Source organism: Nanorana parkeri, unplaced genomic scaffold, assembly GCF_000935625.1.
Source record: "Nanorana parkeri isolate BGI_ZX_2015 unplaced genomic scaffold, ASM93562v1 scaffold42, whole genome shotgun sequence".
Classification (NCBI taxonomy): domain Eukaryota; kingdom Metazoa; phylum Chordata; class Amphibia; order Anura; family Dicroglossidae; genus Nanorana; species Nanorana parkeri.
The window spans coordinates 1,385,666-1,409,033 of NW_017306310.1; the positions used below are offsets into that span (position 1 = coordinate 1,385,666).

General features: G+C 41.3%; 1 protein-coding gene across 4 annotated transcripts in view; it reads right to left on the reverse strand.

The window, feature by feature from the left end:
- The window catches only part of ARNT2 (aryl hydrocarbon receptor nuclear translocator 2), a 90,954-nt gene that overhangs the window by 11,488 nt on the left and 56,098 nt on the right, over nucleotides 1-23,368 (reverse strand). For all 4 annotated transcript variants that reach the window (XM_018571875.1, XM_018571860.1, XM_018571851.1 and 1 more), the window contains 5 exons: nucleotides 23,253-23,338; nucleotides 7,069-7,145; nucleotides 2,862-2,996; nucleotides 2,518-2,592; nucleotides 1,228-1,379 (listed from right to left, as the gene is read on the reverse strand). In XM_018571875.1, coding sequence (XP_018427377.1) covers nucleotides 1,228-1,379; nucleotides 2,518-2,592; nucleotides 2,862-2,996; nucleotides 7,069-7,145; nucleotides 23,253-23,338 — 525 coding nt within the window. The remainder of the gene's footprint in view (nucleotides 1-1,227; nucleotides 1,380-2,517; nucleotides 2,593-2,861; nucleotides 2,997-7,068; nucleotides 7,146-23,252; nucleotides 23,339-23,368) is intronic.

Sequence of the window (23,368 nt, forward strand, 5' to 3'; positions counted from 1 at the left end):
ATTTACACTAGCTGCATTTAAAAACACATTTACTGATTTTTACTGAATACATTACTTACAATACATTAATTGTTTTTTTTTTTATACTGCCTGGAGTTCAGCTTTAGAGTACACCTTCCATTGTGTAGGTTGCCATTGTTTGACTACTGTAAATGCTAGTTGCCTGGCTGTGGCTGGGTTCAGTACTGCTGATTCACAGACCCAAACACACATGCAGTAAATTGATGTACTGAAGCCAAGCAAGCACCCTTGACAACAGTGGCGTAGTGGTTAGTGCTTCCTCCTTGTAGTACTGGAGGTCTCTGGTTTTGAATCCCAGCCAGGTCACTATGTACAAGGAGTTTGCATGTTCTCCCTGTGCTTGCGTGGGTTTCCTCCGGGTACTCTGGTTTCCTCCCACACTCCAAAGTCATGCTGGAAGGTTAATTGGCTCCTGTTTAAACTGACCCTTGAATACATGTGAGATAGGGACCTTAGATTGCAAGCTCCATGAGTGCAGGGACTGATGTGAATGTGTGCAATATAAAGTGCTGTGTAAATTGTCGGCGCTATATAAAATACCAATAATAAATATGAGCTGTTAATGACTCTGGATGAGTATTCAGCAGAAGAGTTTAGAAATCCTGATGACATATTTCTTCTGAGCCATAAAGTACTGATGCCAGAGACAAGCATAACAACCAGGCAACTAAAATTTGCTGCAAATGGAAACTTCCATATTTCTCCCATGATAGGTGTACTTTAAGGCTGGGTTCAAACCTAGGCGACATTTTTGATGCATGTTTTGTGCGTTTGTTTGGGCATAAATCAAATCACGAGTTTCTGTGAGCTCATTATTGATAGTGAGCAAACGAGCATATAAACGCACAAAGACACCGCAAACATGGGTTTTCATTGGTTTCCTATTGAATTTTTGAGGCTAAAATGAGCTGTAATACGCCAAAAAAAAGCTCATGTACTTTTTCCAGCGACAGACGTTTTGCTTATTGCGACACAATGCTCAGATGTGAACAGGGCCATAGAAATGAATGGGATTTTTGGGGGGCATATTTCTTTAGAGTTTTTAGGGCAGAAAACCCAGGCCTTATGGATTCAAACATATGCATTGTTTTTAGATGAATAATATTCTGTTAATCGTGTTTTTTTTTTTTACTAAGGGTGGATAGGTGTGATACTATATTCCTGTTCTTCTAAAAAAAACAACACCTTGGCTACTTGTATACTTACTTCACGTTGGTGTTTGTACAGATAATGTATTCAATCTCATCAGAATATGGGTTCTGGAAAGTGAAACTGCTTGTGCGAAGTAACATCCAGTCTCGGGTCTTTGTGTGGAAGCGATACATCACCGAAAGTACTTGTCCTTTTAGCTTCACCACCTAATGGGAAAATGAAACGCTGAAGAACTAAATACACTTATATCAAAATGAAATATTGGCTGGTATCAGAAGCTGATGTACAAATACTCCCCATTTTACTCATAAACCTCGTGCAACTATTGTGAGGCAATTAAGGTATATCTGTATTTGTATAACTTGGGAAGCAAATCCAAATACAGAAATGCTGCATCCCAGAGTAACAGCTTCTGCCACTTTCTTGTGTTTGCATTAGTGTTATTAACCTATCCGGTGCAGAATCCATTTTAATTCTAAAGGTTGCCTTCAAGATATGATCAGATATTTCACTTTATAGTGTTACTGCAATCTGAAGGAAAACCACTTATTTACCACCAGTGACTTCCAACACAGGGACAGTCGCATGTCTTGTTGATCTCACTAGTTCTGATTCGAAAAAAGTGAGAGGTACACTTTGATATATAGTGATTGATAATACACTGCCTGGCCAAAAAAAAGTCACCACCTGAAACTGGATTTAGCTAAGCAAATAAGTAAGAGCCTACTGAACTAGTGTTATGATCCGGGGCTTGCTTCAGTTGGTCAGGTCTAGGTTCAGCAACGTTATGTCCCCAAACAATTAGTTCAGCTGCCTCCCTGAATATACAGATTAACCAGATGTTTGCTTCCCTGATGGCACATTGGGCATATTCCAAGATGACAATGCCATCATTTATCGGGGTCAAATTGTGACCCCGATAGAGTGGTTCAGGGAGCATGAGACATCATTGTCACACATGGATTGGCCACCACAGAGTCCAGACCTTAACCCCATTGAGAATCTTTTGGATGTGCTGGAGAAGACTTTACACAGTGGTCTGACTCTCCCATCATCACCACAAGATCTTGGTGAAATATTAGTGCAACTCTGGATGTACATAAATGTTGTGTTGTTATAAAAACGATGCCACGGCGAATGCGTACGGTAATCAAAGCTCAAGGCTGTCCAAGGAAATATTATAGTGTTTGACTTTTTTTTGGCCAGGCAGTGTATATAACACTCTGTCAGTCATTAGCTGAGGCCAAGCGTTTAATTTAAAACAAGCTGTACAGACAATGTTGTAGGTGATTATACAGTATATGGAGCCTGTTATACATCCTCTCTTCTACCACTGCTAGTTACCTGTTGAAAGCTCTCTCGAAGATGACTCTGGTCTTCAGGGTGGCAGAATTCAATTATGTCCTTTCCCAGGAGATCCTAGACAGACAAACTGCTTAGAATTCTTCAAAAATGATGCATGAGTGTATGCAGTCTTAACATTCATAAAATTATGAAAGCAATATAGACCTATTCCATGCTACAATAACCAAGTCAAGGCAATAAAAACAAACAAGGAATGATCAAAGGCACAGAACATCAAACAGTAAATAGACAAACTAAGAGCAGTAAACTAAGGCCAAATCTTAGGCAAGCCGTAACAAAACAAATCTGCTTTTTCAGCCTTAGACATATAACAGACCACCAACCTGTGGTTGATACCCAATCACACTGATGCAGCGAGGGTCCACAAATGTGATGATCCCCTCTGTGCTGTGTCGTGATAAGAACTCGGTAGGAAGAGACATTCCATTCATATCTAGGCTCCCTGGGGAACTGGTGACCTGTAAAAGACAGCAATATACTTCATCCCTTTATTTATACTGGGCTGTGTAATAATATGGTAAACTTGAACTTGGATGATTGCTTTGCTATAAGAAAGGAAGGGACCGAGTGCATGGATTCAGAGAACAACTATAATGTCTTTACTATTCAGGGTGGGCAAAGCTTCTCAAAGAACAAAGGGGGCATGAGGAAGCCAAATATTTAAAGAGACCCATCACCAGATCATTTATTTCAACAACAATCTTTTAGATTATATGTGCATTTAATATATTTTAGGCATGGGATTTGCCTGTAAAAGTCTCCTTTGTGGAGACATCCAAAAGCCCTGAGACTGTTGGTGGGTGCTTCCATCTTGGATGTGATGTCAATAGCTCCAGCAGACTCAGAGCTGTCACTAAGTTGACATTATTTAGTATAGCTTTTAGCTCGTATCTGAAAGCTACATAAAAGGTTATGTAGTGACCTAAGAGAAGGTCGGAGAAGCTGGGCCAGCCCAGAGAATATTCAGACTCCCAGAATAGGAAAGGGCTATGACATCCACGGAGGGAGGGAGTTGGTTATGCTACTCTTCCTGGGGTAGTAAAAATGTTAGCAAGTTCAGCGGCACATGGCAAATGAGTAAAAAACTATTTATGGAAAGAAAAACATTGCAAGTAATCATTTAAAATACAGTACCTGACTTTACGGTGCTTTTACCTGGAATTTTGTTAAATTGGTGGCAGGGTCTCTTTAATGACTAGTGGACTGTACTGAGGGGCACACAATGGTAGCAATGTATTAGGACCAGCTTTCAGCGTGGACATTATATGCTGACACTATGTAAGTGAAGTTAGATTTTTCCAGCACTCAAAATATTGAGGAATTAAATTATTGACAGACACAAAAGATACACATTACCATAACTATGGGTTCATAGTTCAATTAAAGCACCTGCAATACATTTCTAGTTTTGGATAGAGTGAGGTATACATTTTTTCAATTCAGAGGAGCTGTGTGTTTTTCATTTATTCCCAGTACCATGGGCCCCAAAAACTACCAGCACTGGGCTGCCAGCACCAAGACCTTATACGCCGGTAATGTATGAATATGCCAGGGCATACTACACGAACAAATAACTAGTTAATTATAAAGATTAGAAACCAGTAAAAGGCCCACAAAACCATTTTAGGATGGCTTCCAGAGCTCTGTGTTTTTACACAGAATTTTCTGTTAGCAAACTATTGCCAAGTGTTTTCTGGCATAAATAATCAGAATTACCAATATAACCACACTCAGTATTTAACTACTGGAAGCAATTTGTGTATTAGATATGGTAAACAAAAAGAAAACAATGACTATGGTTACAAAGAGCATAATTATATTCCTTATTCCTTGTCTAGTCATGATGATGAGATCAGCTCATTACAGAAGATATCCAGTCCACTGTCTTTATAAACTATTCACACCCAGCAGTGATTCCTGTGTTTAGCTACAACAGACCTTAGTGGGTAAAACAATGATAGAAAGCTACTCACAATTGTAGCATTGTACACGATTAGTACAATCTCCACACGGAATGTTTTAGACAGGAACAATCCAGGTGAACAAACATGAAGCTCAGTCGATGGTCCTGCTACACTGACCGTGCTTTGTGTTTGTTCACCTAGATTGTTCTTGACTAAAACATCGCGTGTGGAGACTGTACTGAGCGTGTATACTCACTGGTGGAACTACCAGGGTCGCAGCGGTCGCATTTGCGACCAGGCCCTGACGTTCTGCCACTTGGAGAGGGGGGGGGGCCAGTCTGAAGGGGCGCCGGGTGGGATTTGTTCTCTACATTTAGCCCTGCTTTGGGCAAGCAGGGCTAATTGTAAAGCAGAGGAGCCATTTTGTATGAGTGATTCCAGCAGCTATACAGCCGCTGAAATCACTTGTATAAAGGCCGCTTATGCTTGTCTGGTCCACCTCCATGGTATGAAAGCCGGCTGCCTTCTTCTGTGCCTTGGTTTTTGGGGTCCCCTGCTCTTCTGGGGGACCCTAGCCCACGGCAAGGCAGTTAAGGATGGAGAGCGGGGAGCAGAGTGGAGAACCTCTGTTCTCTGCTCCATGATCAGTGACACTGGACCGTTGTACTCGTAGCGCTCCTGTGTCAGCTGTCACAGCCTGAGCTGTAGAGAAGATAGAGCACATTTGTGCTCTATCTTCTGTATTGGGGGGGCAGGCTCATAAAGAGAGCCTGTGACCTCTAAATGCTATCACACAGGGGCTTGTTAGAAATAACAAGTAGAAATAAATATCAAATATTCAGGTTATGTCTTAATATGAAAAGTTTTAATTGTTACTTTTGCACGTTTGGCCACTATGCTAGACACCACACAAAGGTCTAGTGCTATTGGCCAGGGAAAACAATTAACATGATAGTAATTAAGAGTACTCACGTAGGTTTTATAACAAATGCCACATATAATATAATATGAATGTCTAATAATTTAATACTGCGATCACACCCCCTGTGCTTTTATACAGTTGTAATCTGTAAGCTTTTGTATAAATGTCATGTAAAATTGTACTGTGGGATTTGTGTGTGAAAATAAAAACCTGGCCAAAGACACAAGGCAGATGAAAGTAATTTAGAAACAGTTTAAGGCCCCGTTCACATTGCGCGATTTGCAAATCGCGCGTTTGTCGCGCGATTTGCATTTTGCGCGATATCGCGCAAATGCTTACATTGAGCAAGCGAGAATCGCGGCAAAATCCGCTCCAAAAAGGGTCCTGCTGTAGCGACACACGACCCGCGACAGCAGGACCCTTTGCCCCATTGAGATGCATTGAAGAGCGATATCGCGCGGTAAATAGCCGTGATATCGCGGGAATTACCGCGCAATAAATCGCTCAATGTGAACGGGGCCCAAAGCTCAACTGAACCTTCAGTTTATCAGCTAAATACATTACAGGTACATCAAAACAAAAGGTGCTTAATATCTCATTTTCTATCTAAAGCAGCCATATCCTGATTACAAAGGCCTTTGTGCTGCCAGTATGCGGGAGAATGCCTTTCTCTCTGTGGTTAAGCAGTAATCTCTCGGCAGAGCTCTCCAATCAGCAGGGAGCATTTGTTTTATTAATTGCAGAACTTTAGTTCTGACTCAGTAGCGGGTGTGTTGGACCTCTGCAGAGAGATCACTGCTTCCACGCAGGGAGCATGGGCCCTACTCTGCAGCTGCTGGCTTTGGCGTTTCTACTCAGGCTGTAGCTGCTGTAGAAAGGAAACTGTGGAACATCTTTTAAAACAAAAGTTCAATTAGGTTTTAACCACCTAAAGATCTGTCTTGCACTAAATTCAAGAATACACATTGACTTGCACCCTAGAAAAAGGCATGGGATTTAACTCACTGTGCTGTATTTTGTATCTTTACAGCAATGGCCAAAAACGATCAATTGTTACCACCCCCAAAAGAAGTGCCCCAATTATGTATACTCCGGTATTTGCAGCTCTAAAGATGTCTACCAAACATGAGGGCATAGCAGACCCCAAATGGCAACAGGTACCCTATCAATGCAGAAACAAGTATGTCTTTGTAAAAATATAATGACAAATTATTTTGGGACAGTAGTGTGAGTGGCAGCACAAAGTCCAACTCCAGCCAAGATTCTCTAGCTTTGTATATAGTGGGAAAAAATACTTTAGAATCCCTGTCAGTTACTTGAAGTTTTTAACAACTTTTCCCTGAATTCCAGTTACTCCTTTTATTTTCAGCTACCTGTCATCTATACAGGAAGTGAGGCTAATTTGCATATCAATAAACACTTAGAGTAAAATATTCCTTTTATTAACACCTCTAAACTGCAAGGTAATATAAAAAAGTGAGTCTATTTCTTCTTAAAGCTGACCATCTACTTCAGGGGCAAGGTCCACTTATTCAAGGTACCCCTTTCCCCCCCAAAAATGCTGCAGAAAAGTACCTGCAGGGAGGGAGGGTCAACTTGAATAAGTGAACCACTGACTAAATGTGAAATAAAATCTGCACTTGATGCCGAAAATCCATTTGTATGAAGGAGAACGGATTGTTACAGTGAGCACAAAATTCTAACCTGCAGTCTCCCAATTGCAACCAGGCAGTATTTACTCCCCTGGCCCACTTCAGCATCCTCTTCAGGTATTGTCAGCCCTGTAACAGATCAGACAGGTAGATAACATAAGTACCATATAGAGAAAATACACATTTAGCAAAAGTAAACAAATGTCTCAATCATAGGACATTTTGCACAGTAAGATTACACAGCCATGACTAAATATAACTCACAATGGAATGTATAAATTGCATGTGTATGTAATACACGCTGAAAAACACCCACGATAGCTGAGAAATATATTTATAGCATCACATTCGGTCATAATAACAAGCAACTGAGTGTAAAACTTAACATCAAACTGTTTTCTTGCACGAGAAACACATCCGTTAACCTTATATGCAGATGGTATTGTGCGGTCAGCGGATGCGTCATGCTACAAGGGGGTTAATGAAGCCTCTGCTGTGGATATTTGAGAAGTTGCTGTCCCTGTTTCCCCCTGTTCAGCAGACACACAATTCAAGAATGTTGTTTACTGGTAGCAAATCAGAGGCGATGGAGCACATTTGTGTCTCATTAGAGGTATTTTTATCACATGCAATTCTGCACTGCTTGGAGCCATCCAAACTTCCTGTTATGAATTGGAAAAAATGCGGCTTTCTCTCTGCAGTTGGTTTAAGCATTTTCCAAGCTCATTTCACAAGGCTCTGAGTAACATGGTGATGGCACAAGAGTGAATAAATCAACGGTCATCTTGTCTGAAAGAAAGGCAAAAACTTGACCATCCTGAACAGAAACAACACCTGGGGATGCAGTCTTACTATAGAAAAACCTCTAGGTCTCAGATGCCACTCTCATTTGTAATATATAATTATGGTGCAAAACAAACATTATTTGTCACTCTAATGCAATACAACAGAGAAACTGTCTTTATAGCTGCTCACGTTTTTCTCTTAAAGAACAACTCCAGGTAAATATGTTCTTAACCCTTGCAATTGGGCTAGCCCCGCACCGCAAGGGTTAAGTGCTTGATTTTGTCTAGGTTAAAAAATAATAATATAAATAAGTTATATTCATCTGAACCTCAGAGCCGGCTGGCTGTTAAAGAGTTCCCTCCAACCTGTCTCCTCCTTCACTCAGCATCCACATGTTTTATACATTTTGTATAGAATGTGATGACTCAGGGACTTTAGACCGCTGCAGAGGAGAAGGAACGAGGCGGAAGGGACTGGTCTAAGAGCAAGCCAACTCTGAGGTGTGGGCGAGTATAACTTTTTGATTTTTGAACCTACATAAAAACGAGCAGTTAACCCTTGTAGTGCAGGGGAAGCCCCATTAACTAAAGTAGCATTAGGAACAAAATGTAGCTAGGCATCCATTGTAACTGACATAACCTAACTTTTCGTTAAATAGCCCAGTAGCCCATATTATGCAAGAATTGGATTAAAGGGTAAGTTCATTTTCCCAAGTGAATTTGGGAAAATGGAATTAGCTGCTCAAATCTGGCCCCCTCTCCCCACCCCTGCTATACTTACCTTTCGGCAAACGCTCCTTCCCCTCTGCCGGTAGAGGAGTACTATGTTTATGCTGTACTGCCGTAGCAAAAAGCACTTCTCATTGGGCATCGTGGTCAGAAGCGCTTCTCATTATGGTACTACACCCGTAACAGAAGAGGGGAAGGAGCGTTTAACAAAAGGCGGGGGGTGTAGAGGGATGGGAAGAGGGCAGCAGATTGGTGCGTTTAATTCCACTTTCCCAAATTCACTTGGGAAAGTGAACCTACCCTTTAACCTTCTAATGCTTCTAATGCTGGCACTTACCTCCCCATAGCTTGTTACGTTAAGTAAGGCTACTTATTCTCTGTGGCCAGTGGCAAAAAAGGAAAGCTGGGTCAAGCCTCAACTTTAGGTATTATACATAACTCCCATTCCCTGAATAAATTAGCCTGAGGCAGTAGTAGCATAACACATGTAAAAGGATACATCTAATGGAATAAACAGACACTATTTGCTTTTCAGTTCTTAGTTTTAAATCCCCTGTCAATGCATTCTATCTAATGATGGAGAAAATGGTTTTAATCATACTTGTCCTTCTAGGAGAAAAAAATCAAGTCATTTTTATGAATGTTTCTAACCTATTATGGCCCTTAGTTGCCTGGAAAGCCTGTTTATATTTCTGTATCTAGCAAATTATGTTTGTTTCTTGACTGGCTAGTTCAGAATTGTGTGTTTTGATTCCGGGTAAGTGTCATTCGTTATGTAGCTTTGCTTGTCTTTTGCGATTTTTCAGTGTTTTTAGTAAGGATTTGGAAACATGGCGAGTGATGGAGCCATGTGCTATGGTGCGGAATAGACTTCACAAACATGGAGGATATATGCGAGTGCCCAAAGGTAATTTAACATGGCCATCTGAATAAAGCGCATTATCTCCAGTGATATGGTGACATTAGCACAACAATGTATGATCATGGTGCAGCCACAGTGTTATTTTTCTCAACATATCGGAACCTTGACATGAATAACAAAATGTTAGAGCCTCTAACAGGATTCTACTACAGTCCGTGTTCCTGTTGCACACATTAACGCTTACACTTTCTGGCTTGCTTCATCTCCCTCCAAGCTCTCCTCTCAAATAATGAATTTCCTAAGCTCTCCTTTGCAGAAGAAATCTTCCTCTTTCCTGCTGGCATCATTGGTAAGTTCTTGCAAATAATCAGATTTAGACCCTCAGGGACCACTCACAGTCAGATCCCACACAAAGCACACTCACTTACTACACCCACAGACATAGCACAGTCACAGAACACAGGGAGCATACACAGTTATGTGTGTCACAGAACAATAAGGAACAATAAGCATGTGGGAACTTTACCTGCTGTATGTTGGCAAGGTGAAACCTAGGCTCTAGTCATCTCTTCAGGGAAGCCTAACCCACCTTTACCTAACCGCTGATCTATTACTTTCTCAAACAACTCATTCCCACACAGCTATCGCCTCTTGTATCACTTGTCCCTCCCTTTTAGATTGTAAGCTCTCATGGGCAGGGCCCTCCTTACCATCTTGTCTTGAATTGTACAATAACTGTAATGTCTTCGTCATATTGTAAAGCGCTGTGCAAATTGCTGGCGCTATATAAATCCTGTATATTAATAATAATAATATGATAGCCTGGTTGCTGCAAAAGCAGCAAACAGGAGGTTCTTGCATAAGCCAGGAGAACATCAGTCTCCATTGATGACAGATTAGCTATGTTTTTTTGTGTCAGATTGTAATCAAATATTTATGTAATAATAACTACAGAGTTCAGAAATGGAAAATTCTTCATCCAGACATCTATAAATTAACTTCTATAATGCACTGCAGGTTTCCTGATACTGATGAATTAAACAGACAGCTAAAGAGACCGCTGCTTCCATTCAGTGATAGGACCATACTGAAGATCCTTATATTCATCTGTGCAGCTTAACAAAGAGTGAGAGACAGAGTATATCTCTTCTACAGGTAATAAGTAGGCTGTTGTACAATTTCATCACAGCAACAACACCATATAAACGGATTTATTTAAAGGAGAAGTATTGGGAGAGTAAAATATACTTTTCCCAAAACATAGAGCCGACATGTAACACTGCAGCTGTCATAGAGCTGAGTGACCACGTAACCACTGATCGCTCAGCTCACAGTCTCCTCCCTGCAGAGAGCAATGATTGTGCCCGCAGGGATTCCCCTCTCCCCTCGCGTCCCTCCAGTACTCATTTGAAGGGTAGACAATGGGAGGGGGCGGGCACAGCTGGCTCTGGCTCTACAGAGGCACAGTCAGATGTTAATCAGGCAGCCATGTGGTTCCTGACAATATTGTCCAGATCCTTGCTGGCTGCAGTGTGGCTCTCCAGGCAGCCTGTTATATGCAGACTTTGGGTCACAGGAGTACACTAGTAAATGCACTCCTGTGAATCAAAAGAGAAGTACAGCTAAAATTTGATTGGCTGCTGTGAGTTAGTGTACTTTGCCATTCTCTCACATGATACATATTTATACTGGCTTAGTAAATTACCTCGGAAGTGTAGTTTAGCAATCTAATATTTCCTGCAATCAAACGAGTGCCTCATATGTCAGCACTACGGGGACACCACTAAGTAAATGCTGTCCATATGTGGTCTGAATATCAAGAAGGTCAGATGATTCTGTGGGATGAGATGATTGATATGATTACATGAGATCTGAATCAAAGTCTCTTTTAGCCATTGTCTTACTGCTTCGAATGGTTTCTGCATGATCCAGAAACTCAGCTCAGATGGCGAATGTTCAGAATGGTCAGATTTGGTTGCTACATTTGCTTAACCCACAGTTCAGTGTTTTTCAAATTCCTATGGGGAATTTAAAACCTTTATAGAAATATATATTTGATGTAGACTAGCCTTTGTATGAATACTGGGGAAATAAATAGTGACAGCTTCCACTGCATACAAATAGTTAACGGGAGCAGGCACTAGAAATCAGACCTTTGTTGTGTATGCCAGATGTGATTTCAGTTACACTCTCCTTTTATGGGACTCTCTTCAAGCTACTGCTGAATAGATCCAGGACATTTAAAGAGTGGCCTCAAAGCAAAAGCTTTGGCCGCTGCTCGGAATCTGGGATTTAACACAATGGAAAAATCTGCAGCTCTCGGCCTGGCGCATGCTGCTCAGCAGGGGTGCCAGATATGTATGGTTATTGTAATAGAGCGACCAACACAATCTAAACAGACATATTTAAAGGTTGCTGAAGGGTTGCTAGTAAGAATGATCCGGTTTATAACATAGCATTTTACAGAAAATATTTAACTGTAAATATTTGCAATTTCAGTCACTGGCAACATGAAATATATCTATTATGTCAAAATAACTGAGCGCAACTGGGGCAATAGCTAACAATTGCCATAGGTCAAAGTATTCTGTAGGTCATTTGTAAATTATCTTTTTCACCTGACATCTGGCATATATACATTAAGGTGCAGTGGGGCTCATTTTGTGTAGTGGGCTCAAATAAAGCTGTATTACTCACCTGATCCTCAGTTCCACAGCAGCAGCACTCACCTCTCTATGGAATGTGCCTCAGCATCCTTATGTCTGATGAAGGTCAATGCAACCGCATAAGACTTGATTACGCCAGCACTCTTTAGACCACTGAAGCCCAGGGGAGAAGAGGCTGAGGGGACTGGTCTAGCAGCTCGGAGGGAGTAGGCGGGACTGAGGATAAAGTAAGTAATACAGCTTTATTTAAGCCCCCTTGCAGTGCAGGAATATCCCCACAAGGGTGGTACGTTGTTTGTCTGGGGTTCTTCTTTAAGATATGATAAATATGCAGGCTTACTTGTAAAAGATTTTTAGAGCTCGTTCACACTAGTTACAGTGCGTTCCGGCCTAATTCTTGCCAGAATGCACTGCCGCGCATTGCTGCCGGCTCACTTTTTAGTGGGGCAGGAGGGGGCGTGACGGGCCATTGACATGAATGGTGCCGTAGCCACGCCCTCCGGCCGCAATGCGATCGCCCCCACGGGGTCGCAAGGTACATTCTCCTGCGGTCCAGTCCGGTGTGGTGCGATCAAAATGCTGCAAACACTATTTTGATCGCACCGGACCGGACTGCAGGCACAAGTGACCCGGCCGCAATGCGAGGCAGTGCTTTCTGGCCAGAATCGGGCCGCAACTGGTGTGAACGAGCCCTCATGTTTGTCCTCTTAAAGGAGGGCTATGGGCTAACCTTTTTTCCCAAAGTTCTCTTTAGGGTCACAGGAGGACATATAATAATGTCCTCCTGTGACCCGAAACTCAGTATATAGGGGGCTATTGCCAGCAATATGCTGAGAGCGCTGCAGCCGGGACAGATCCCGACAATACTGTTGAGATTTACCCCACTGACTGATTGACAGAGGGCAGAGCCAGCTATGCCGGACCCCCCTGTCTGTCCCTCCAGTCCGTGCTAGAGGAATGGAGAGGGGAGGGGGGGGACTCCTGCAGGGAGCGGTGACTGACAATCCCCGCTTTCTGCAGAGAGATGATCAGGAAGGGAGCTAGCGGCGGTATGTTTTTGCTCTTTTCCCGATCAATAGAGCCGATGTGTGACAGTCATACGTCAGCTCTAACTATGGGGATGAGTGTAATTCCCTCACCACATAGCTCTCCTTTAATTAATGTTATTTAGCGTTATATTTATAATGGAGCGGTATACACAATTGCCACACTGCAGGACATCACTGGAAATATTCCACATTAAAACAAAAGTTAATTAAAAAAAAAACCTTGTAAAAGTTATGTGACTGGCTCTACTCTAGTAGAAGTCTTGCTGCCAAGTTAAGATGACAGACACCACAGGCTCCACAGAAGACATGAAATTTATGAATGGACCGTAACATGCAGGATGAGCTATGGAATAACATAGCAGAGTATAACTAAGGCAGACAAGGAGGAGTACTGGAAAGGCTAAAAAGGCTGCATGCAGTCAGATTGCTAGTGGGTTGCTTCTGAAAAATATCTGGCTTTTAATAAAGGCTTTTCCAGAAGGGCCTTGCTTGGAAAGATTGATCATTTTCAATAACAGTTTAAAATACCGGGACAAATCTGGAACATTAGCATATGCTATTCATACGCCATGCTATTCATTGCTTATTAGAAAGATCTGGCCTCTAATGAAGCATTGCACAAATGAGCTGAAAATATTTAAAATTTCCATTCACAGTCAAGAACATCTTTATCCTGGAGATTCTTTGAGGCAATTATTGGCAGTCATCCCCATTCTAACAGGAACAATAGTAATCAACCAGAAGAATTCAATCTAGCTAACCAGTATGATGTCGGTGTGTCTAAAGGTGCCCAAACATAATGATCTTTTTGAGAACGATGTGGTGGCACTGTATTAAATATGTCCAGATTCTTGATTTTTCTTATTTCTGTAAAAGTAGGCTGATCCCATAGAAGAAACCCGTTTGAGATGGGGGTCCTTCTTTTAACATGAATCTGTATGTTGGTATGTAGAAGTACCAAAGAATGAAAAATCTGAGATGGACTAACATTGTGTCACATAGAACACCAGCTGCCAGTGTTGATCACACTATGCCAATGTCCTACATCATTAAAATGTTTGTAAACAGACATGCACATTAAACTCAGGCACTCAGCAAATTCCAATCTTCAAAACCCTGAAGAAGAGGGTCCTTCAATACTATCAGGTAATGATTTATTAATTTCTGATTCCTTATTCTTTAGTGCTCTTAGACACAAACATACAGATTAGAGGAGGGAAGATAGTGATGTTCATCCGCATCTCCTCCAATGACAGAAGGCCTTGCATTCTGTGAAAAGAATGCAAGGCTTTTTCTGAATGGAGGATGGAATATAGAGAGGAACCCACCGTGATCAGTGTACTACAGCAGAAACTTGAAATCTCAGTGCCAGACATTTCAGCACTGTCAGGAGAGTGCAGACTGAATGAAATTAGGAGGTTTAGCAAATGCTGCAGCAGCCAGAAAAGGCGCACAATTTATCAGTAGGAATTAATTTTTTACTGTGCAAATATACACAATACGTTTTTGGCTTGAGTTGAGCTTTAATGCTTACACCAAGAGGTACCCTGATTTAAGGTGGAATAAAGTAGCCAAACTGAAGAGTTATCATCTTTTTTGGTAAGTAAATGTATTCTCATGTGAACCTTACTTTAATGTCAACTTATATATAAATGGAAGTGAGGCTTGTGGGGTTGGTATAACAGTTTTTTTATACTTACTGTAAAATCTGTTTTTTGGAGTTCTTTAAGGAAACCTGGATCAATATTTATTCTGATACAATTTGATTATATTGTCTATAGGAGGATATGGCAAACAAAAGGCCATTGGCCAATCATGTATAATCCATACCACTCCCAGCATTCTTCAGTTTTGTAGAAAAGCAGTACTTAGGAGCATATCACAAATACAGAGGGGTGGGAACTTTGTCCCTCAATTAACTAAAAAAAAAAAATGTATAAGTACAAAAATCCAGTTTTCTTCATTATTCATTAAGTGACAAAGGATCAGTAGTTATTCTGATACGATTAGGACATCCAAAAGCAGTCCAACTGAGGGGTGGGCAACATAGCACACACAACCGCAACAGGCTCACATAACAAAACAGAATAAAACTGAGGGCAGCCTGCAGCTCAAAGTTCCAAAAACTTAAGAACATATGAACAGAAGATGAGGTAGCAGCCTTGCAAATCTAGGAAACAGTGTCCTGATCCCTAAAATCTCAAGAGGTACTCACTGACCTAGTGGAGTGTGCCTTAAAACGATAAGCTTGACCAATGGTCTGTCTGAGCCACCAAGAAATGGTGGAGCAAAAAGCTGGCTTTCCTTTACATGGACCATCAGGATTGACAAAAAGAAAATCGCTCTTTCAAATGAAGTTAGTGGCTTACAGGTAAACCCGTACAACAAAAATTACATCCAGGCAATGAAGGGAAATCTCCTTCTGATGCAATGGAGCTCAACAGAGAGATGCAATGGAGCTCAACAGAGAGACAGAAGAACAATGTCCTGGTTGAGGTAAAAAGCCAAAACCACCTTAGGAAGGAAAAAGGCTCTGGGTCTCAATACTAAAAACCAAAAAGGGTTCTTTAAAAGATAAAGCCGTTAGCTCAGACACACATCTTGCAGAGGCCACACGGCAACCTTGTGAGTGAGCGTGTAAAGGGGAATATGACTAAGAGGTTTAAAAGGCAGACTTTGAAGTACCCACACAACCACATTTAGATTCCATGGGGGTCACAGGAGGTTATACAGGAGAAGCCACATGAGAGGCACCTTGTGCAAAAGTCTTACCCAAAGATTGAGAGGCTGACATCTGGCCTTTTATGGTACTCAGGGTGTAATGTTCATCTAAGCCAGATTTTAAAAAAAGGTTGCAATATGTTCTATGGAGTATTTCCTAGGTTGAAACTTTCTTTCCTTGCACCAAGCAAAGAACACCTTCCATGTGCAATGTAGACCTTACAGGAGGTAATTTCCTGGCTGTTAAAAGCAAGGGAATTAACAAATCAGAGCAATCTCTGTCTCTCAAGAACTGGGCTTCAACAGCCATGCCGTTAAAGCCAGCTTCCACAAAGCAATGTGACAAACCAGTCCTTGAGATAAGAGTTCGTCGGTGAGGAAGAGACCATGAAGTGTCTGCCAGAAGATTGATCAGGTCGAAGCACCACATCCATCTGGGCCAGTCTGGAGCTATGAGTATCACGGAAATTCCCTCCTTCTCGATCCCCTAGAGTAGACAAGGAGTTTCAGCTCAGGAGAAGCACATATCAGGCCGTACAGATCCCATGGGGTCACTAGAGCACCCACTGCTTCTACCAGAGGATACAAACCTGTCCAGTTTTTTGTTGAATCTGGAGGCCAGCAGGCCCACATCAAAGAAGAGGACAGTGACCTAGGCTATCGGTATCGGGTCCCTTAGGAGGGACACTGCAGGACACCCCGGAGCTGTTCGTTGATCGTTAGTTGGAGTGACCTGATGCTGTAGGACTGCTTCATCTGTGCTTGCGATCCGACATGTTGTACTGTTTGACAGAAACAACTTAATAGAACACACAAAGTCAAACATTGGTTTACCCACAACCAACTGCTTAAGCAGGGGAGGTAATGATAGGTAGAAAGCAGGTCACTGTAGGTGTCAGCAAGGACTAATCAAACTGCATGTCTCTAACAGATAGAGCAATGGCGGTAAGAAACGACCTCATGCTGAAGGAAAAAAGGCGGCAACAGCTTTATTGTTTGCTTGTATTAAATCCTCCTGTAGAAGTCAGTATAATGTAATCGTATCAGAATTACTACTGATATACAATAAAGACATATACATTTACTAATCAGTATGGGTAAGACAAGATGGTTGAGGCTACAAAGGCATCTTAGAAATAACTGTAATTTTGCCACTTTATAGATCACTGGTTCGGCCTCATCTGGATTATGTGGTCCAGTTTTGGTCACCAATACACAGAAAGACATGGTTACTAAATTTAAACATGTTCACGCTGGAAGTGCGGAGATTAAGGGGGGACATGATTTTCATGTACAAAATGGTCAATGTTTATAGCAGCATCAGCAATAAACTTTTTATGGTAAACTCAATAAAAAAAGACTAGAGGCCACCACCTAAAATTGGTGGAGAAAAGATTTAATCACAAGGGGTGTAGGTTTTTTTTCTCAGATAGAGCAGTTAGGGTCTGGAACTCGCTGCCGCAAGCAGTGATTTCAGCTGGGAGTGTTGAATCGTTCAAAAAGCATTTGGATGATTTCCTCAGGGACCATAACATACAGGGGTACAGGTACCCTTAAGAACAAGATCACACAGGGACTCATACACACGCATACACATGCAGAATCACATGCACACACACAATGGGTTGAACTTGATGGACCTGTGTCTTTATTCAACCTTAAATACTATGTAACTATGTAACGTGACTAAGGTCACAAAGCCAGCAAAGCTCCATGAATTCTTACTTGTAACACACACCTCTCACTATTAGGGAGTAGCGTCATTCCTCACTTACTAACACCACAAGGGTGATTTGGTCATTTCCTGGTTAGGATGGATACACACAGCAACCAAAAAGCTCCCTTTCTTATATGAATAATAGTCCTGTATGTCAAGTAACTATCATAGACAGTGACTTGAGGTGACAAGCCCCCTAAAGCAGCTACTGTGGGTGCAGAGAAGCTGCAGACTGGTTCCCAACCAGTCTTTCAGTCCAGCAATTATTGTGCTGTGTATTTACTGATAACAAAGGCTTAAAGTACACTGATTGCCAATATAGTGTAATGAATAATGAATTTAAGCCTCATATTCCTCATTTACCGTGCCACAATTCATTGAGATGGTCCTTCATGGGTTTTTTCTTGGGCTATTTAAGCTTTAGTTTTATAAAATTAATAAAAACAACAAAAATATGTACTATATGATAATTAAGGTAGGCAACAAGTAGGGAAAGCAAAATGACAAAATACAGCAAGGTTTGTTGCATCAAGTGTTATAGAATGACTGTACTATTAATACTTTAAATGAATAGAGAAGAAATTTAAAGCACAACAGAAATGGAGAACAACTTTAGCTAGATTATTTTTATTATACGAGTTTCACATTGCTTCATTATAATGCTGAGCCAGCTTAGCCAGGGAGCCTTACTCAGTATGACCTCACATCGGTGCGTTTTGTTCTGATTTGAACATACAAACAATGTGGAATAAGTGAACCTTTGCGCGTGCTGGAAAGTTGAATTCCCACCTGCCATACATTAGAGAAGGGGCTGCTGACTGCAGGCTAAACAATGCTATATATAGAATTTCTGAGCAAAATCTCTATTCTCACAGGACAAAACATCATACGCCACAGCTCAGGAATTTATACAGGTTACTGAGGGGCATTACTGATTTGAAACCACTAACACCACAGAATAAAAAAAAAGTCTGTTTATGGGTTTAAATCTGCTAAAAATAACCAGCATTGCTCACTCATCTGTACAACAGGGTCCAATACAGCCAAGAAAACAATGAGTAGATGCACTGCTGAGATATAAATATGCATGTCAGCAAAACTAAAAAAGCCCTTTCCTCTCTCATGTTTGGACTATTGCTTTTTTTGATTAAGGGGTATTAGATATAATTCATATTTTCAAGATGTCTAGATGTCTATGTTATCAAGATGTCCATGTTGTATCAACTTACAGTTCATTGGCATAGAGAACTCCTGAAATAATTCCTGGTCACACCTGTAGAATTTCTGCTAGAATAGCTATGCAACATCTATCAGATAAATACAGTTTGCTACTATGTTCTGGTATAGCAAAAAACAGTAAATAATAGATCAAGTTAGGAAGCTGTAAAAGTGGTTTCCAACTAGAACCTACCAAAAAATATGGCTTTAGATACACTTTAAAGGGAAACTTCACCCTAATCACTTTCTCAAACAATTCATCCCCCTACAGATACCTCCTCATGTATCACTTGCCCCTCCCTTTTAGATTGTATGCCCTCACGGGCAGGGCCCTCCTTCCTTATATTGTAATGCGCTGTGCAAACTGTTGGCACTATATAAATCCTGTATAATAATAATAATAATCTTAAAAATTACAACAACTGCACCTTTAGAATTTTGTAGTAATGGCAATACAATCAGATACTTATAGATAAGTCCAAGTCTTTGCATATCTTATTCTTCTCCTCCCTATTCTTCTTACGGTGGTAATTTTTGCTAAGGGCAAATTAATATCTTTCTCTCTCTCACTACTTTCTGGAACTCTGAAACATGTGACGGTTCACATCATCTCAGGGGAAAATGCCTTTCTTTCAAGATCTCGCAGCTTACAGATGAGATTTCCCAGGAAGGCACTGGTGATGTAGCGTTCCCAGAATGCATCTGTTAGGCCAGGGCTACATCCCCAGTTCCTCACTCAACTAGGAAGTGAAAAAACAGTTATTATAAGTAAAAGCAAACATTTTTGTTTAACTAATGAATGTAAGCTGGTTTCCCATCAGTGTGTAGAGCTGCATGCAGATGTCATTTTTAGTGCAAGGGGGTAAGGAGGTCTGCTTTATGGATGTGCATCACTTGCTCTGGATTGCACTACTACATTACTGTGCACAAAAACACTGAATCTATCTGTGTGATAGTGGACTATTTAGATTTCTTGTCAGTGACTAATGGAGCATGTGGTTTTTTTAACACATCAATATACAAACAAATTGGAAAAACTTGCTGAAAGTGAACAGCATGTTCACTCCTTTGATTACAGGCAAGATCTAAACACTAATAGTCGATACAAGCAGGGCCGTCTTTAACGCAGGGCAAAAGGGGCAGCTGCCCAGGGCCCAGTCAGTGTTGTGGGGCCCAAATCAGCTGCCCCTTGAGCAGATCCTGCGCTTCAAAACTCCTACCACTGGCCCTGCATCTCAGCACTGACAGCAGAGTGATGGATGATCGCAGCGCAGATGACACAGAGAGAAGAGCTGGGTGGATTACCTCCCCCTTCAAGCTGTGTATATGTGTGTGCTGGAGGAGGCGGCTCTGCTATGACCTGGACACCTGTTCACTGGGCTTTGCACCTGGATGGGGGAGAGGGAGCCTGCCGGGTGAGGGGACTACAGCCTGAATCAGGGCATCATGAACAGTGGGTGTCTGATGGGGAGGCCCTGCGTGTCTGTACTGGCTACTGCATGCTGCATGTGTGTATTAGGAAACATTGAATGTCCAGAGAGAGGGGTCACTACATGCTGCCTGTCTGCATATGATGGGGGTCACTACATGCTGCTTGTCTGTATGTGATGGGGTCACTACGTGAGAGCGCCGGGGGGAAGAGGGTATGAAAAATGTACATAAAATGTACCGCCTTTGCCCTTGCGCCCATAAAAGATACACCCGCGCCACTCTTCTGTTTATTGTGCGATCGGTATTTCTTAGTGTTGCTCTGCCCCTGTCGTATAGGCATATGCATAGGCAAAATTGCATGGTGGGGGCGAGTAGGGGGGGTTTTCTGTGTGTGTGTGGGTGGGATGTTAGGGGTCGGGGTGGGTTGGAGTGGGGGGCCCAAGAAAATGTTTGCCCAGGGTTAAATCAGTATTAAAGATGGCCCTGGATACAAGGGCATAAACAAATATGAAAAAGTGCATTCCTAAGAATATACTGTTGGCCCCTAAGGCTGTGTTGGGTTCAGCATTGATAACAATGTGTCACTAAGGTCACATGAGAAACTTCCTGGTTTCCAATTGAAGGTGGAAAGATGAGATACCATTGTGACAGTATCTGGCACAGACGTCCAGCATCTTACATACTCCTGTATCAATACCAACTGCTGGATCATTCTTCAGACAAAAATCATATTTCTGTTGGAAACAGACCATACTGATCTGCCAAATGCACCAACACCTCCGATAATAAACCTTAACCTTTTGTTACTAATAAGGGAATTCAAATGCTCAGAGCATCGCACTTTCCAGGAATATTGTGCCAGTGCTCAGTTTTTTTTTGCTCTGGTTGATGTTAATGACCCAAGAAAAGTATCTTCACTGCTCTAGTTAATACTGAAGCCCCATACAAGGGACCTGAACTCCAGAGAGTGACACACTTCATAATATGTCAGGTCACGTGCACCCTTGTTGTTTCATGAAAGGGGGCAAAGTTCATTGAATTGTATTGTATTTGTGTTAAAATAAAATTTCTAGTATTGCTAAAAGCAGGAACATATTTATCAAAAATATTTTCCTGCAAGCGAAGAGTCCCAGCAGAGTCATGAGAGTCTCTGCATTTCATTTTCAGACGTCTTCTCTATTTTTTTCTGCCAGAATGCAAAGTTCAGTAAAGAGCTTTCTGATAGTGCTGAAATATTCACACATGCGGATAAGAGTGGAGGAATACGAAGAAGCAGCCTCACTCCTATGTGCCTCTGACAGCATAGACTCTATATATGGCCTTACTATAGTGTAAGAATGTTTCTGTTAATGTACGTCTACAGGGTTATTCACAAAAGGGTGAAGAGTTTGGAGAAGGCAGGAGAAGTGAACAATCTAGGACAACATAGCTGATTTTGAAAAACTCTCCAATTCAGATCACTTTCCAGTTCAGCTATGTTGTCCTAGATTGTTCACTTCTCCTGCCTTCTCCAAACTCTTCACCCTTTAGTGAATAACCCTGCTAGTCATTACTACACAATGTTCTTAGTGTTACCTTTCAGAACTTAAATTTTGCTTAGGGACAGAGACAGTGTTTAAAAGAGGGCTATGGACATGCAGAAAAATAGATACTGTGTGTTAACTAGGCTTCGCATATCATTAAAGTGTATGGAAGCCCTACCAATGATCTTCTCCTTTGTGCTCCTTCGCCACTGAAAGAACTCTGTTATATCTGTTCAATGCAAATTTTTTTTAAAGAATACCTGCTGATCCTACCAAAAATCCTGCACGCTCCTAGCTTCCTGTGGACTCTGAAATGCAGTACTATCAGCCTTACCACCTCCCCTATGTTATAAAGAAGAGGAGAGGGTGTTCTGAAGTACTAACACACTTCCTATGCTAGGTTGACAATACTTCTCCACTACAGATTCAATGATGAGTGAGAGCTGTCAACCCAGGACATGAAGCGTGTTACTGGCAGGATCACCAGGTGAAAACAAAGGAAATAAAGCTTAAAAAATAAAACTAATGAAGCCACCACATCTAAAGACTGGTAAGTTGTAATATATTTAATTTTTGTTCCTGAGTTTAGATACACTTTAATAATGCACTCTTAGTTTAGCAAAATAACAAACAGTAAATATCTGGCGATTCTGCCAGTAAAACCATTTTCTTTTTCCTTTCTTCAACATGGTGACAACGCTATTTCTTCTGCAGTGAAATAATGGCAGCAGTGTCACCCTGTGGAACTATTAGGAATGCAGCTGTGCGCAAGCCTGTAAGGAGATTATCAATGTTGTCAATTTGCATCTGCACAGAGTGCTCATAAAAAATGCGGTTTATGAAATGGCTTGCACGTCACATGAAAAGGACTGCAAATGATGTTGTGACCTGCCTAACCATCCCTTCACTGTCTCCTTGGGGTCAGTTTGCATGCAAAGATTACTCTGTAGGTAGGCAAATATAGCATGTTTAAAAAAAAATAAAAAATCAATAGGTCAGTTTGACGTAAGAGTAGTTGTTGATCAGTATGAATGAGAAAAATTGGAGGTTTTAGTTTGGCTTTAATATATGCTTAATTTAGGGCTGCAGATACACCCAGAACCAGAGTACACTGGATTAAATATAAATGTACTGTAATAATCATGATGAAATTGGACACTAATCTGCACCATAACAGTACCAAAAAAGTTGATGAAAAACTAGTGGATTTGGTGACAAGTGTAAAACTGTAAGACATATTACTGAATCAATGGGCGATGCCTATACAATATACTGTAGAGTCTCATTATTTTTAAAAGACATTTTTTTTTTTTTACGTTGATTCTGTCGTTTTGCCTCAATAGCACATACAGTTTAGTCTGTCATAAGAGAAATAGAGTTAATTTATAAGCCCTTAATTTTTTGTTACAAACTTTAATTATCATTTATAATTTTTGCCGCAGGGCCTTTCCACCCCCATTCTGTTCTGCTGTCACTGTAATGACCCCAGCACAGTAGACCAGACATCCAATCAGTTCCTTTTTGAGTGTTCTTACCTGCTGGGGGCCAAGCCTTAATATATCCAGTGCAGTGGACCACAGAATACTGTGCTTCACCTTCTTTTACTGGTCCCAGGCCATTCCTAAAATGGATGGCAGAGTTATACATACTA